Source organism: Oryzias latipes, chromosome 16, assembly GCF_002234675.1.
Source record: "Oryzias latipes chromosome 16, ASM223467v1".
Taxonomy (NCBI): Eukaryota; Metazoa; Chordata; class Actinopteri; order Beloniformes; family Adrianichthyidae; genus Oryzias; species Oryzias latipes.
Window position 1 is genome coordinate 25356612 of NC_019874.2, and position 17412 is coordinate 25374023.

The following is a 17412-nucleotide window of genomic DNA, read 5'->3' on the forward strand; positions in this document are numbered from 1 at the left end:
CGACGCGTCGCGTCGAAATCTACTCGACCAATGAGAATGGCGCTTTTGCTCACGTGTCTGGAGCTTCTGAAGTTACAGTAAAACACAACTTGGGGGCGCTCAAACACAAAACTGCCTTGCTGAGCACACATACCAGCGAAGAAGATAGACGCCAAGTAGCGTCTACACACAGCCGCGAAGCAATAATGACGGACATTCTAAAATATCCCCGAACCAAGCACCAGTTGGAGCTACTGGTGCTTGAAATATTCATGTTTTCTTTGTTTGATTCTGACAAGCGTGTAAATACTTGCTCTCTTCTTCTGAGTGAAAAGCGACTTTCAGAAGCGTAAAGTTGCGCAGCGCCACCTTGTGTACAGGAGTATTTCTGTTTTACATTAAGCGCCATCTAATGTCAGGGAATGAAATTGCATGTTCACTCCACTCATCGTCAGCGAAAATCGCCTGGGTGTGAACACAAAAAACGTGGCGAAAAACGCTGGCGAATAACGCCTGGCGAATATTCGTCCCGGTGTGTACGGGCCTTGAAACGGAAAACCCAGGGTTTCCCTGATTTCAGGGTTAATGCACTCAGAGTTTACACTTAACCTCCTTTCTGAAACAGGCCCCTGTTACTTATCACGCCCTTCCCCCGTCTCAGTGAGTTCAAGAGTCATGGGATCTTTCCCCATGACTCAGCAAAGATCATCCTACATTATAGGTTACTCAATTGTGCAACTTGACCAATCAGCAGAGAGCAGGGTCAGATCAAATTTCCCTTTCTCTGCAAAATCAGAAAAAGTTGCTTTTGCAGCTCAGTTCACTGGACATTTTCAAAGGAATCGTCAAAACTAACCATGGTAAGTTGATGAAACTCATAAATTTTATTGTTGAATAGTTGTGTTAAGTGTTGACATATAAGTTGTTTGCGGAGAATTTATTGAAATGAGTGAAAATACGGCATGAAAAATGCAGGCACCATATTTGATCATACGCCCTTTTCACTAAAAACAAAATTTTACTTGGTATGTCTGTTTTTGGACATAAAAAAAAAAAAAAAAAAAATTGATTGAGATTAAGGACAGAGATGGAAAGGTGCTAACAACCCAAGAGAGTGTACAGAAAAGATGGAAGGAGTATTTTGAGGAGCTGATGAACGAGGAAAATGACAGGGAAAGAAGGGAGGAAGATGTGGTTGTTGTGGAGCAGGAAGTAGCAGAGATTGGAAAGGATGAGGTTAGGAAGGCTCTGAAAAGGATGAAGAGCGGAAAGGCCGTTGGTCCTGATGACGTACCTGTGGAGGTATGGAAGTGCCTAGGAGAGACAGCAGTGGAATTTCTAACAAGGTTGTTCAATAGGATTTTAGAGAGTGAGAAGATGCCTGAGGAATGGAGGAGAAGCGTTCTGGTCCCAATCTTTAAGAACAAGGGTGACACGCAGAACTGCAGCAACTATAGAGGAATAAAGTTGATGAGCCACACAATGAAGCTGTGGGAAAGAGTAGTGGAAGCCAGGCTTAGGAAGAAGGTGGAGATTTGTGAGCAGCAGTATGGTTTCATGCCCCGTAAGAGCACCACTGATGCCATTTTTGCTTTGAGAATGTTGATGGAAAAGTACAGAGAAGGTCAGAAGGAGCTGCATTGTGTGTTCGTAGATTTAGAGAAGGCGTATGACAGGGTGCCGAGGGAGGAGCTGTGGTACTGTATGAGGTCGTCTGGAGTGGCAGAAAAGTATGTCAGAGTAGTTCAGGACATGTATGAGAGAAGTATGACGGTGGTGAGATGTGCTGTAGGTCAGACAGAGGAGTTCAAGGTGGAGGTGGGACTACACCAAGGATCAGCTTTGAGTCCTTTTTTGTTTGCTATGCTGATGGACAGGCTGACAGACGAGGTAAGACAGGAATCTCCCTGGACAATGATGTTTGCGGATGACATTGTAATTTGCAGTGAGAGTAGAGAGCAGGTGGAGGAACAGCTAGAGAGGTGGAGGTTTGCTCTGGAAAGAAGAGGTATGAAGGTCAGTCGTAGTAAGACAGAATACATGTGTCTGAACGAGAGGGATCAAGGTAGAAGCGTTAGGTTACAGGGGACTGAGGTGAAGAAGGTGCAGGAGTTTAAGTACTTGGGGTCAACAGTTCAGTGTGATGGGGATTGTGGAAAAGAGGTGAAGAGGCGAGTGCAGGCAGGTTGGAGCGGTTGGAGGAAAGTGTCAGGAGTGTTGTGTGACAGAAGAGTGTCAGCAAGACTCAAAGGAAAGGTGTACAAGACAGTGGTGAGACCAGCTCTGCTCTATGGGTTAGAGACGGTAGCAGTGAGACAGAGACAAGAGGCTGAGATGGAGGTAGCGGAGATGAAGATGTTGAGGTTCTCCTTAGGAGTGACCAGGTTAGACAGGATAAGGAACGAGTACATCAGAGGGACGGCTCATGTTGCCTGTGTCAGCGACAAAGTCAGAGAAGCCAGACTGAGATGGTTTGGACATGTTCAGAGGAGGGATAGTGGATATATTGGTAGAAGGATGTTGGAGATGGAGCTGCCTGGCAGGAGGGCAAGAGGACGGCCAAAGAGGAGATACATGGATGTCTTAACAGAGGACATGAAGTTGGCTAATGTTAGGGTAGAAGATGTCCATGATAGAGTGAGGTGGAAAAGGATGATTCGCTGTGGCGACCCCTGATGGGAAAAGCCGAAAGAGAAAGAAGATGTCTGTTTTTGGACATATGCCCTATGCATCTAACAAACCATATTAGTGCATTTTCTTTACAAATAAAGAAATACAACTTAGAATATTATGTTTTAATGTTGCCAAATGTTTTATATCACTATACAGTGATTCATGGAGAATTTAAACACTGTTTTTAGTTTATGAATAGTGATAAAGAGTGATTTTTGTCAGTTTATGATGTTATGAAAGTTGTTTTATTGCATGTGTTTAATTTTTAGTTTCCATCAATTTTTTATGGCAAGAGGAGGGAGACTGCTGTTGTGCCAGTCCACCCTGACATTAGTGATGTTGATGAGGATCAAGATGATGATGTGTCAGACCCCGACTTCGCCCCACCCACCAACAACCAGGACATTCCCAGACCCTCACACACAGTTGTGTGAGGGTCTATTCAACACTTTTGTTATCAGCACTTTTTGTTATTATCACGTTTATGTTCTAAAAGTGATGTTCAAATACATAATATGTGTTTTTCTTATATTTATATATATATGTATACTTATTGGAATTTGTTTTCCCACTCACGGGCAAGTGACCAAATATGGTAACTTCATTGGCATTGATTTTCTACATGAAAATAAAAAAATTGAAAAATGTCACCAATGATATGAAGTCTTGTTATGTTCTCCAATAACACTCTAAGGTTGAATTTTTGAATTTTAGAGTATTTCAATGAGTGCCCTATAAAGGGTTACAGGAGTGGATTAAATCATTAATGACACAAGAGAGGGGTGGAAACAAGAACATCAACCACACGGAACAGAAACACCCATTCCTCTCCCCGTGCAGATCTTGAACCTTCCTGCAGTGCTTTTTGGCTTGGCTCCATCTTTTGACCACATAAAGAAAGTACACCTCACATGAAAAAGTATCAACTACAAATTAATATATAACAATACCTAAAGTAAATTAAATATCAAGTGAACCTGTAGACTACACCTTAAGTTGATCCCTGTGTGGCTGTGCAGCCATCCCAATTAAAATATGCCAGGATATGATTTAACATAAAATGGAAGATGTGAACCCCCCAGCACAGGGCCCACAGCGGGCGATGTGACAGTCCATGCAGCAAAGGTCCCATGCAATCCTAATGGAGTCGTGAGAACCTCCATCTTTCAGACAACCTGGAGAGACCACCACTGGACCCACCGCTGTTACAGCTCAAATATTCAGGGGGGGTTGCAGGTTTGTACAGCTGCTCAAAGCAGACCAACTCCCAAGATGCCTTGTATCAGCGCCCTCTCCACATGACAAGAGGAAGTGTCATAAAAGAACAGTCTCAGCATCTCAGCTAGGCGACTGCAGCAGATGCATTGCACAGTACACTGAACCTCCAGGCTTGACTGCTCCAAACCACAGGAGGAGGAGCCAGGTTGGGGCCACCCTCCCCTGAAGCAGAACAAAACCCTCAACCCAAAAAAGCCCCAGAGGGAGTCTGGGATGAGTAAGACCCTTAACTTTCAGACCAATGGACCTAATCCTTCCTATCAGAACCCAAAGGTGGCAATGGGCTGGGGGGTAGGGGGGTGGGTTTGCAAAGAGGTCCAGCCAATTTTTTTTCTGAACTTTTCATCAATGACCACTTTTCAATTGAAAAGAAGGAAAAAACTTTGCCTTATAAAACAATTGTCATCCTGTGTGATTATGTGAGTATTTTTGTGTTGTTTGGAGGATGAAAAATTTAAAAATATAGATAAAAGTTTCTTAAAAGTCATAATTTATTCAGCTTTTAGAGCTTAGTTTGTCTTTTGAAATACTCTCTACTGAGGAGAAAAGCTTTTGTTTACTTTCAACCTCTGAAAGAGGAAACAAACATCTCTCGCAGATTTTAATAAGGTATCAATTTGTATATGATCATGTGATCTTGTTTAAAAACACTTAACTTCACTTAAAAACTAATCAAGCTAAATTATACTCAGAATTTTGTTAAAATTAATGCATTTCTGTTTCTCTTTGTGGGAGCATTGTTGAAGACCATTTGGCTTTAACAAAGCCCAACTTTAAATACCCTTTTGTGATAAAAAGAAACGTATTGCTTAAATGTGTGCCTGTGTGCGTGTGTGTGTTGTGTAATACACACATACAACTTTGTAGAACTGCCACCATTCAGAATGGGCATCTGACAACTGTTTACATAAACACCCCAGCGCTAACTTTACTTAGCTGACGTCTTCTGACCTCCTTTCACGCATTTATCTGAACTTAACCTGGAGCCTATAAATTGTGTTTTGGTGCATTTAAATACTAAATATTTATTGTAAGTACTGATCCTTATCTGTTCATTGATCGTGTGTCAGAAAAAGTCCAAAGAGGGTAAATTATGCAAGCACACACTCAACCCCCATACAGCCATACACACAGTCATCACCAGAGTTTCATAACTTCTTCTAATTTTCCTTGGTGTGAAAATTGCATTGCAATGGTGGTAAACGCTGCATAAATGTTTGACATCATTTCACCACCTTCACCATTTTAGTGTTGTTTCCATTTTCTTTTTTATTCACTGATATCTTGGTTGAAGGCTGTGTATGGTTCGCACTAGTGATGGAACGATTCACTTTCCCCATGACTTGGTTTAAACCTCGTCTTTTGGGGTCACGGTTTTGTTTCAATTCAATTCATGTATCGCAAAACAACAAAAAAACAAAAATGTATAAATGTTTTTTACAATTTTCTAATAAGTACAGAGTTTTGGGGCCACCTAAAGGGGGAAAAAAACTACTATGAAATTTAAAGTCGTAAATCTACAAATTTTTGTTGTAAATTTAGAATATTTAAAGTTGCATATTTACCACTATAAATCTCGTAAATTGATGAGATTAAAGTCAAAGTGAGCATAAAGAACTGCTAGCAGCATGCAGCAGCAGAGCAGACCAACTGAACTCAATTATACAGGTAAGCTGAATGTTCATTAATAATGTTTCAAAGGTTTGGAAGCTCCTTGGTTTGATTTACAGTTTATTAATGTTTTATTTATTGATAGGTGGTTTGCAGGATCTCTGCAGTCTGTTGATGAAGTCATCCATTTCCCTGCAGCTGTCCTCTTCCAATAATTTCTTCCTCCATGACAGACAAGATCTCCTAGTCTGTGTGACGCTTCCATCTGAAGAGGCCCAGTTTTCTGCATTTTCAACGTTCTTGTGCTATTTTCATTCCTCTTTTTCGTTTTGTATTTAAACAAGATGTTTCCTTTGGAGGAAGGGACGTATGTGACACTGTTTTCATTTCCCTTTGATGTTTCTTGTGTGTGTGACAGTTATATGACGTAAGGTGACAAATCGACCTCTAGGTATGTGAATGAACAAAACCATAAAGTAGCAGTAATCTACACCCAAACGTGTCTCTAAGCTAAACTCTACTTTACTGACACCGAGCTGCAGACAGCTGGTTTGAGTCGCCAAAAGGTTTGACAGTTCTTGATGGTTGAAACCTATCGTGAAATTTCCTCTCTGAGCACGGCTCCGATAAACAGACCACTTTGGTGTTTTTTCTCATTAATTTTTTTCTTTTGATAGATATAGGACTTTAAAGTTGCAATAAAAAAAAAATGTTTGTAAACTGGCCCTAAAACTCTGTATATAAGCAAGTAACAATAAAGAAAAACCTTTCAGTTGGCTAATCTAATAAAACACATAAATTCTTCTTCCATGCGCGTTTGACACTTTCAACTTAAACATACTTGTATGCAGTAGTGATACTACGACTTACTTTTTCCACAATTCTGTTCAACAGTATAACATACAATTTGGTTTTAAATCAAGAATTGTATCAACTTCTTAGTGTTAAAGTTTCTTCTTTTCTACCTTCTATCGATTGCAAACATCTTATCTGAATGGGGAAAAAAATCTTTTGAGAATCAGAATCCACGTAAAAAAAAACGAATCAGAATCGGAAATCTACAACACTGATACATACCTATTTTTAATGTTCACCGCCCATGCAACAGCTTTGGGTTTGCATAGGGTACATGTGCATGTTGTGCTGTGTGGATTCTTCTGTACTTCCCCTAAATGCAGAAGCTTATTTTCACTATCTCTCAACTTCCTGTTCTCAAAGTTTGCAGTGGGATTTATTTTTACATACGTTTGAGTTTATTTTCATCAGTTAGATCACTAGTGCGTACCAAAGGCTAGATTGTCTGCTTCCAACATACCCTGCACTGGCATGTTCTCTTTGTCTGGACACTGGATTCAGTTATTCAGCAGTGGAGAAAATTGTAACATGAAGCAAGAACGGCACCCTCAATGACATCCAGAAGCAAAGATATGACCATCATCCATAAGTCATTGTGTGTGGGGTCATGGGGTGTATGTGTCAATGGAGGGGAAAGGCACAGCAAAGCGTTGGTTTAAATTTTATTTATTTATTTATTTTGTTTGTCTTGCTTTGTTTAACTGTTGAGCGCTTCAAGCTGCTTAGCATTAGAAAATACTTTTGTACAAAAAATTTTTAAATTTGAATTGATTTGGGATTATCCATATCTAATAACTTACTACCAGTTTACACAAAATTAAGCCAAATAAGTCGCCATTTTTCTGGATCATGGTCGCCGCCATGTTGGAACAAGAGTCTATGAGTCACTGTTTCTATGGCAACCACTCTCACCAATACAGAGTTAGCTCGTTGGAAGTCCACACCCCTACCACTTCAAAGTGGGCGACATGAGATCTGTCAAACGGTTCCAATGTTCGACTTGGAATTTAAAAAAAAGTTTGATAAAAAAATACAGTAGCAGTCGAACATGTAAAAAACGGTACGAGAGCAGGAATGGTTATTCTTACAAATATAATGACTGAGTAATAGCTGTTTCTTAGTACATGGGAGTTTGGTTTCTTAAAGCCAGCGGGTACTTCCGTTTAGAATGCAAGGGGGGAGGGGTCAGGTCCACTTCTCATAAACAGTCAAAACATATACACATGGGTAAAATAAAAGTGAAATCCTGTATAACTCCATTGACAGTTGGAGTTCAGGTCTCATCAGTAATCTGTCTGGAGAACTCGTCATCTACAGCTGCCTCCTCAGGCGGCACGTGAAGCATTTCCTCTTCATTCACCACATCATCTTCCATCAGTGTTTCGTGGTTGCCCTCCATTATTCCACAATCCTCCTCAACAATCTGGGCTTGATTTTCTATTTTAATCTCAGCATATTCAGTCTCTGGGATTGTCACCACCTCTGGGGCCTTCCTGCTTTTTGCCGCAGAGAAGTCAAGATCTGAGTACTCTGCTTCTTTTGGTGCCCCGTCCCCATTGAGTAACAACTGTCCAGCAGATCCGACGTCTCCGTCTGCTGCCTCTTGATCCTGGATTGCCTCTCCATCCGCCTGTCAGGGACAATTTAAGATGACGTCATTTGTCGGCTCATTAAATTCAAATTAAATTGATGACAAATCTTCTCTGAACGGTTCTGAATGCAGTACGAAATCAGAGCTCCAAGACTCTAAGGTCCCACCAGAAGCAGTTTGGTCATGTACAATACTAGCTCCACTGCAAACAAGAGTCATACTAACACTATCAAGGCGTTTGTCCAAATTCACGCACTACTCACTACTTAGTACTCTATATAGGGCGCTCGCCAAATCGATAATTTAAAAATTCAGCACCCCGGAAATGCCCCAGAAGCCTCTGCAAAAATACAGTGTTCATTTATGCTCTCTAGACTATACAATGCATTGCTTTTGAACAAAATATCATTTGAAAAATATTATAAAGATAAAAAAATGTATAAATCAACTAAATTTGTATAAATAAAAGACAGTGGATTAATAAATATTCTTTGTAAAATTTTCACATTTATTACATTTTTTATTTGGCAAATAGATGAAGCCATATTTGGCATATAGTGAGCATGTGTCCAAATTTAATTAAAGTCCAGGGCACTATATATTTCGTTTTCTAGCGGGTTAGTGAGTAGAGAGGGAATTCAGACTTAACTTTAGTGACATCAAAATTTGGGTTAAATATGTCTCCAGCACCGCCCCCCAGGCTAATTCAAACACCCAATTTCTCTGCAGAGCTAGCAGCGATCAGCAAAACGCTTTTCCTTTGTATGCGCAATATGCACATCTATCTTCAAAAAAAGTTTGGATGTTGTTCGCTTTCGTGGGTGAGATGCAGACTCACTGCCGAGGCTGGCTCTAGGTTGACGTTATGAAATAGGCACCCACAAGGAGCGAAAGACGGTGCCTCAGAAATCGAGCCGTCTTACTTCTGGGTAGCAAAATGACTTTGTGAAACTAACTCTGCGACTCTAATAACATGATATAGGTCCTTTAAAATATTGAAAATAAATATATATATATATATATATATATATATTTTTTTTTTGCTTTTTTAACAACGTGGCTGTTTTAGGACCCTATGCAAGTTTGTGTTACGCCATAAATTAATTGGGCTCAGTGCCGACTTTCACTTGTAGAGGTTAAAGGGGATTTCCAAACTTCTTTTTTTGTCTTTCTTTATTCTGTCAAACTAAATAATGATCTATTTTAATGTGACAGACAACTGGCTTTTGACTCTTGACATTTTTCTAACCTATTTTCATATCTACTGGTTTTACTATCACCCTCAGTACACTGCATGTAAGAAAGGAAGTAATACCTTTGGAGAGTTTTGAGCGGTCATCTCCATGACACCCAATGGGTAGGATGATCTTTTCTCGTTGCATCTGTAAAAACAAGTGACATTAAGTAAAAAGCAGACTGAAATAATAGATGCACAAGTTCTACGCTGTTCTGTAATTCTCTCTGGTCAGCCAGAGAGATTAGAAATTCGCCACTGAATTGTGAGCGAGACCATTTGGATGGAGCAATCCTTTCCCCTCCACGTTGCTGAGAGCTCTGTGTTTACACGTCGCATTAGTCATTGTATCTATGGAAACTACCATCGCCATTGCCATTACTCACTGTCGACTGGTTTCAACATGGCGGTATTTCCTATTTGGGAACACGAGAAGGGTGGGGTTTGAGGGCTTGGATTATTTGCCTGTATTTAGAAAATATGATGAGCCGTGAAGCCCTGCATATTTTCTAAGTTTCAAATACGCCCGTTTCAAATGGCATTTGCTTTTGAAGCACAGAAACGGCAACAACTTATTGATGAAGCAAATGTTTGTTACTGATTGTACTCTGAGTACTCGTGGTTTGGTTTTGTTGATGCTGCCAGAAGAAGTCAATTACTTTGACCAAAAAAAAAACAAAAAATTAACAAGAGAATCCTGAATCTTCAGTGACTCTGTAAGTGCTTTTAGTTAATAACAGGAGAAAAAAACAGTAGTGTCAAAGGCAAGGCGGGATGCAATGATTTGGTTTATCATGCAGAATTTTTAATGAGAATCTTAAAGAAAAGCCTGATTCATATTGGACTTTCATAATACACTTTCAAACAGGACACTTTTAATAGAAATGAAAATGTACCTTTGACAGGCTTTGATGATACAGAAGATCACGGTTGTGAGGACGATCCCCATCAGAGACCCAGCCCCAAATAAAATGATGCCTGGCACCTCCTGGATACTCTTCAGCACATCTTTAAATATTTCTGTGGAAAAGTCTTACTGTTTGTCATCTTGAATATTCAAACCAAACATGTCCAGCATCAGTTTGTAACACTGGATATGATTTTGGAGGGTTTTTCTGTGTGTGTGTTTGCCTTGTTTTCACGAGTGTCCTTGCTTACCTTGAATTCTTGTGTTGTTGGAAGTTTTGTTGTTACCTGTGGAGTCAATGTTGGACATGCTGATGTTTGAGCGGCCGACCATTGTGACCTCTAAAGATGACAAAAACAAACAGAAAAATAAATTGTATGTCATTTCAGTTTGCGCTGAATACTACTTATGTAACAGTAGGGACTTGTATAAAATTATGAATTACCTATCACAGTACTCGTGGTTTGGTTTTGTTTGTTGATATCAGTTTTGGGGGGATTTGATGCATTCGGTTGTGGTACATCAGTAGTCGAGTGGCTTTCATTCGCATTCTCAGCTTTAGATTCCAACAAAACACACAAACAAATCAACGTTTATCAAATCACAGAGCAGAAAGGAAGCCAATCAAACCAAACTTATACAGTGTAAAAACCAAAACAGTTTAAACGATCTGAATCAGAAGTTTAAATATTTGTTTCCATTTTACCTGTGACAGCCAAGATGAGAGTCAGCATTTGGACAACAAGCATTTTCTGCAGCAGATCCTTTCCTCCACTGGATGAACCGTCTTCTTTCAAAAAAACTCACTCAAAGTACAAGAAACAGCAACTCAACGGATGGAAACACTTTCAAAAACACTGTCAAGCCTGGCTGAACACATTTGAATACAGCAGGTTACAAAGAATTACTGGTTTTTGAGTTTTCTTTCCCTTTATATCCTCCTGCAATGTCCCTTTATGGTCTAATTGAAAAGTATAAATAAAAACTATAACTTTTACAAAGTTGATCAAATATATTCCTACATTTTCCTGTGAGAATCCTCTCCTCGTTTTCTCAAACTGAACTGTTCTCAGTTTTGTCATGCTCTCTTTAACTCTTCCTTCTCCTTTTATGCATTTTTTTTCAAACAAAGTTTCCAGGAAGTTTCTCTACACGCAGCTAACCTTTATTTCCTCTCTCAGACTTCTCTATATAAAGTTACTTGATGTACTCTGTGCAGCTTAATTCAATGAATGTAAAAAAAAAAAAATCATAAAATTAACTTCCTTAAGTAAAACATCTGCATTAAAAGGATGTTATTTAAAATGTTTGCAAAACATTTGTGCTGTGTTCGATCAAACGTCACAGATATACGTAAAAAGTATTTTAGTCTAATTAGTTTTTTTAGTCTAAAGGCAGCTTCTGCTTTTCAACTTCCTGTTGATCATTGACCAAAAGATTCTAGTTGAAATAGATTCAATATGTTGCTGTATTTCTTTTTAAAAATGCAGCAAAAACTGTATACATAGCAAGGAGGACAGTAAGATTTAAATATTTTTAGTCCAAAAGACTAACACTTAACAATAATAAACAGGAGAAATGATACACTAATGTTCTTAAATGCAGATTCAGATGAAGTTCTGAATGTAGTTAATATTGTCAATTAAAAATACCATCAAAGTGTATCATCATTGCTTCACTTTCATCTGATCCCTGATTTTCTTAATTCTTAACTTTTTTTTTCTTTCAGCTGCTCCCTGTAGGGGGCTCCACAGCAAATCATCCAACCTTTGCGTCTTCCTCACTCACAGCAGCTGCCCTATGTCCTTCTTCACAACATCCTTTTTGGTTTCCTTCCTGTCACCTCCAACCTCATCTTTAGATTGTTATTGTCTAGTGTGAGCTAATTTGAAACTATAGATTATTTTTATTTTTATTCTAAAGTAATTCATTATCTCGTCATATTACAGTTTTTTTGACTTGTAAAAAAATGTTAAATTACCCCTGATTCACATTACTTTAAGCTCTGCAGAAGTAGAGCATAATATTCTAAAGTTACAGATGTATCACAGAGGAAAAAACAAAACCGTGTCTGATAACAGAAGAACCTTAGAAGTCAGTATCACAGAGGAGTTTAAGTTTAGCTGTGGGTTGATGTCAAGAACCCCTGACGACAAACACTTATAGTTTTTAGTGAAGTGAAGGCAATTAAAAACAGAATCATGAGCAAGACTGTTATGAAGATGAAGTGACTTTGAAATGTTACAGTTCTTTTAAGATTGAACAAATATGACTCTGCTTGGTTAAATGCTTTTTAACTGTTTTTTTTTAACTGACTTTTTCTGCTCCTTTTAGGGATCAGAACAAATAAGTACATTAATGTTGCATTAAATGTGAATCTAAGAAAATTTATTATGTTATAAAAGCTAATGACACTCCAAAAGATACTGATGATCAAAGAGGATAATATAAGTAATGTAAACCCTAATAAGAGGGACAATGATGGTTTCTCGTTTAACTATGAGGAGCATCACAAAAAAGGTTTTTAACAACGTGTTTTTGGAGTTAAATAGTTCTTGCAAAAAGCAAAAGAATGGTATGAGATGGACATCACTGTCATACTGACTTCCTCCTTGATTGTGATGTTCAGATGCTTTGATGTGCAGTCCAGCTTCCTTTAAGGTTTAAGTATGAAGGAGTCTGGAAAGAACAAGGTATCACAACACAAAGTCCTGATTCTGCTGTGATTTCTTCATCACTGATAGAGATGCAGAATCAAAGAACAGTCTGGTTGTCCCAAGACTGAAGAACCTGTCATTGCAAAGAAGAGGAAAAGGAAGTCAGACTAAATTTATGTTTTCTGAGCAGTTTGTCTTGTTTAATTACACTCACTGTACTAATAATAACACTCAGCAAGTGACAGCATTGTGCCACAAAGCAACGGAAAGGATTTCACGCACACACAAAAAAAAGTTGTGTTGACAATGGTGTTTTGTTCATTTTAAACAAAAAATGTGGCAACCTATTTCCCTATTTCAGGTTTTTAAGTTAGGGTTAAAGATTTATTATTTATATTTATTATTATTATATTTAATTATTATTATTAATTTAATTAATATTATTATTTATATTTAAACTATTTATATTCAATCTTTTTTTAAATTCATAAATGCATAAAATTTACTATAAATTTGTGTAAATAGCTGTGTTCTGCATTTTAGCTGATGTTATTAAATAAAAAGCTGAACCAATTCTTTTCACTGGCTTATTCTTCATGAACCTTTAGGAGCAATGAACTCACACAACCGCTTTGTGGGTCAACCAAACAATAGGAAGTGTGGGTACAAGCTTCCTGTTTTTCATTTCCTGCCCTTACTAGTCAGGTCAAAAGGATATTTGGATTTTCCATCCATCCATCCATCCATCCATCCATCCATCCATCCATCCATCCATCCATCCATCCATCCATCCATCCATCCATCTATCCTTCCGTCCATCCATTTTCTTACCTAATTTTTTGGGTCTCTGGGTTCCAGCGTCAAATCTACTGCAGGGCCAAGGCGGGCCTCACCCACATCACCAGCCAGTGGCAGGGCTACACAATCGCACACCCATAAGCACTGACAGTCACACATAAGGACAATTCAGACTAATTAATGAACATATGAAGTGTGTTTTTGGAATGTGGGAGGAAACTGGAGAAAACCCACGCATGCATGGGGAGAACATGCAAACTCCAAAAAGGACGGTGCCAGGCAGGATTTGAACCACAGAGCAGCCCTTTATGAATTTTTGAGCATCTTATCTTTTTAAATTGATTATGTAATTGAAACATTTGAGGATGGGACCGTGGTATCAATGTTTTCTTTTAAGCTTGTGCTTTTAAGGATGATATCTGTTTCAGTTAATTATTTCATGTTATATATTCTTTAAAGATACACTCTGATCATCATTTTTTTAAAGTGTCCTGAATGCTCTTTTAATTATGATAATTCTGTTTTTGATTTTGAGCTTGATTTTCTTTAACTGTGTCCTCCATCATCAGAAAAATGCCACAACAACATGTTCAAAACACCAAAAACAAAATTTTCATTGGAGTGGGTCTTTAAAAACTGGATATTACATTTATAATTTTTGACTTTGCTCCATTTAGCACAATCATGGGAAGCTGGAAGGAAGAGGATGTTCTAGAAGAACCGGTGCTTCTCAAAGAGAAAATCAGACTCAGCCAAAGGAGATGAAACATCTTTCATCGATTACTCCTATGTTGTAATAGATGCAGCAACAATGCAGAACCAGAAGCAGTGATCATCCACTTTTTAAAAGAAGCATTAAATAATAGGATGTTGAATGTTCATTTACGATACCAGAGCAAATTCAAAGCAGTTATAGATGTTTTTAAACAAAGGCTGACTAACAGGGATATTCTTACAATTAATATTTAATTTAACGAAAAAATAAGTTGATTTTATCTATATATCAAATTGGATATCCTGTTAGTTTGTATTGCCTGTAGTCAAACAATAAAAAGAACAGATGAATTGAAGATGAGGTGTTGTCGATGTTCTTCTTTGGGAATTTTTAGGAAAAGTACATGGGAAAAAAAAGAATATTAATCACATTAAAGTTTTAAACAACCTGAACGGGTCATTGAAAGAAAGACATCAAACATCAATAATAAAAGCCTAACTAACATTTTAAGCGCAATAAGTTTAACAGTCATATGTTTTAGGATGCCTTAAAAAAAAGGCTTAAAAAGTACCGTTTAAAACTCTTCCCTTTATTACAAAAGCCTTTCATTTTGAAAAATAAAAAAATAGACATTTCACTCTCTGACTGTCTTTGACAATTCTTCTACACTGAAGGCAAAGAAGGAAAGACAAGTTAGGGAAGTAGAATAAATGCGTTTCCCCCCCTATTTTCTATAGCTTCCTTTATTGAGCAATACATTTAAAGGATGACTCAGAGTTCATCACTAAAGAAAGGTTAGAGCAAATATTAATAGCTAAATGAAGAACTTTGATGATTGGCTCAGCTCAATATTCACCTTGACGGGGCGGGACAATGACTGCATTACAGCAGACGCTGCATCAGTCTGCCTGTTGATCTCAAGGGCTCTGCACCTTCACAGAGAGGACAGTTACATTTCTCCCAGGAACAAAGGGACCAGAGACCCTCCTTGAGGCTCCCCGGACCCCATACTATACGCCAGCCTCCACAGGAGACCACTGTTCCAGTTATCTTTAAAAAGGGAAACCACTGCCTGCAAATCCAGTAGTGCTGTCCTTGACTGTCAGGGCAGACTTGACATACTTATGTCACAATCTTCTGAATTTTGCATGGATTTTATTTGCTTAATTGTGTTTTGAAGTTGTTGGTACTGTTTTGTGGACAAATTATATGGCATCCAGCATGAGGAAGCTACAGATTGCCTATAATGATGCCCTAAGGATTTTATTAAAACAGCCTACGTGGTGCAGCGCAAGCAGTTTGTTTGTTGGTGCTAGAGTTAATACTCTCCAAGCGTAATTCAGACATTTTATTTATGGTTTTATTTGTCGTCTTAATCCTTCATATATGAAATCATTTTAACTCTCACCAATGTAAAGCACAACACTTTCAGATACCAATCCCCTATTTGGAGGTTTTGGTACGATCGTCTTTTTTAAACTTTTAATTTTTTCATTTATTTGTTTAAGTCAGCAGTTTTAGTCTTTTTATTAAGTTCATGATACCTTTTTATACTTTTATGACATTGTTTTTATCTAATACTTTTTATGTCATTTTTCTTATACCTGTTTGACTGTTCTGTTTTTATCATCACGTCTTTTATATGTTTTGTGTATTTTTGTGGCAAATGGACCTCGAGTCTGTAAGCCTATCACCATCATATTGTTTGTTTTATTAAAAATGTTTTTTGTCATTGTCTTATTGCATGACTCTTCCTAGTGAACATTATGAATATGAAATCCAGTAGTGAGCAGGGCAATCTGCTTTGCTCTGCTTTGTCAATCCAGTGGTGCTGTCCTTGACTGTGAGGGCAGACAAACTTACTGTATGTCGAAGTCTTTTGGATTTTGCATGGATTTTATTTGCTTAATTGTGTTTTAACGTTGTTGGTACTGTTTGTTTTATTAAAAATGTGTTGTTTTTTCATTGTCTCGTTGCATGACTCTTCCTAATGAACCTTAAGAATATTTTTAGTAAATAGTAAGGCCAATCTGCTTTGCAGTGACACATCCTAAGAAGCAAAATAGGATCACGATGGAATGAAGAAAGGATTTAAAGATTTAGCTTTAGATTCAATTTAGTTTCTGCAGATAATGCCATTTTTAACATTTAAATTATGTATTTAATATCTTTAGTAAAAGACAAAAAACCATTTGATTTTGATAAGTGGTCAAATAAACAAATTGGGACACCCATCAGATGCTTTCCTCGACTTTAAATGGCAGCTTCTGGTTTTTAACTTATAGTTTTGTTCCATTTCTTTAAAATATATATGTACACTATACAGACATAGAAAAGACATCTGTAAGACTTTAATATTGTATTTCCAAAAATGAACAAAAATTATGTAAAACAATAAAATTCTGAAATAAAAATGCCATCAATATTTAATCAAATCATTGCTTCATTTTTTTTATGTTTTTCTTTCAGCTGCTCCCTGTAGGGGGCGCCACAGCAAATCATCCTTATTGAAAGCAGCTGTCCTTATGTCCTCCTAAACAGCTTTTTTTGTCTCCTTCCCGTCACCTCTAACCTCATCTTTCTGCTGTTAAAGTTTGGTTTCAGACAATTTTAAACTATACAGATTCCATTGGTTTTTAATCTAAACTAATGCTACTTTCATGCTATTTACACCATAGTAGAGCATAATATTGTAAAATTACAGACGTGTCACAGAGGAGTTTACATTTAGCTGAGGATGTTGAGTAAGAATAAAGTTTGTTTTTGGTAAAGTGGAGGAAACATGACAGCAAGAATCACAAACAAGCCTGTTATTAGCCAGAGAAATGCCAAATTATTTACATTTATCTGAATTCAATGATATGAAACTCTTGTAGAAGTGAACATGAGTGACTTAGCTAAATGCCTTTTTATTTTATTTTTTTACTTTTTCTTCTCCTTTTAATAAAACACAGTAAACACCTGCATTACTGTAAACTAACTTGGTCATCTACATCTTCCCTATGTTCAGTTTTTGAATTTAAAACTTTAAAATATACAATGAATTTTGATATAAATTTAAAAAAAAAAACTTTTTTTACATGCTTAAATATTTTGTCCGCTACAGATAGAGCA

General features: G+C 37.6%; 1 protein-coding gene and 1 long non-coding RNA gene across 3 annotated transcripts; one reads left to right on the plus strand and one right to left on the minus strand.

Annotated features, from left to right (window-relative positions):
• Positions 1-610: 610 nt before the first annotated feature.
• LOC110016771 lies at positions 611-3281 on the plus strand. Its single transcript, XR_002292118.1, has 2 exons — positions 611-839; positions 2922-3281. It is a non-coding gene; the product is annotated as an uncharacterized LOC110016771 (long non-coding RNA).
• Positions 3282-7045: 3764 nt separating this feature from the next.
• On the minus strand, positions 7046-11242 carry LOC101171940. 2 transcript variants are annotated; one of them, XM_020710339.1, is made up of 7 exons: positions 11151-11242; positions 10835-10934; positions 10574-10684; positions 10380-10469; positions 10118-10241; positions 9303-9369; positions 7046-8026 (listed from the first exon to the last, which is right to left on the minus strand). In XM_020710339.1, the coding sequence occupies exons 2-7, from the start codon at positions 10875-10877 to the stop codon at positions 7670-7672; spliced, it is 792 nt and encodes a 263-aa protein (XP_020565998.1). In that variant the 5' UTR covers positions 10878-10934; positions 11151-11242; the 3' UTR covers positions 7046-7669. The 2 variants fall into 2 exon arrangements, with proteins under 2 accessions (XP_020565998.1, XP_004078504.2); XM_004078456.4 differs by having other exon boundaries at positions 10835-11212.
• Positions 11243-17412: the final 6170 nt, after the last annotated feature.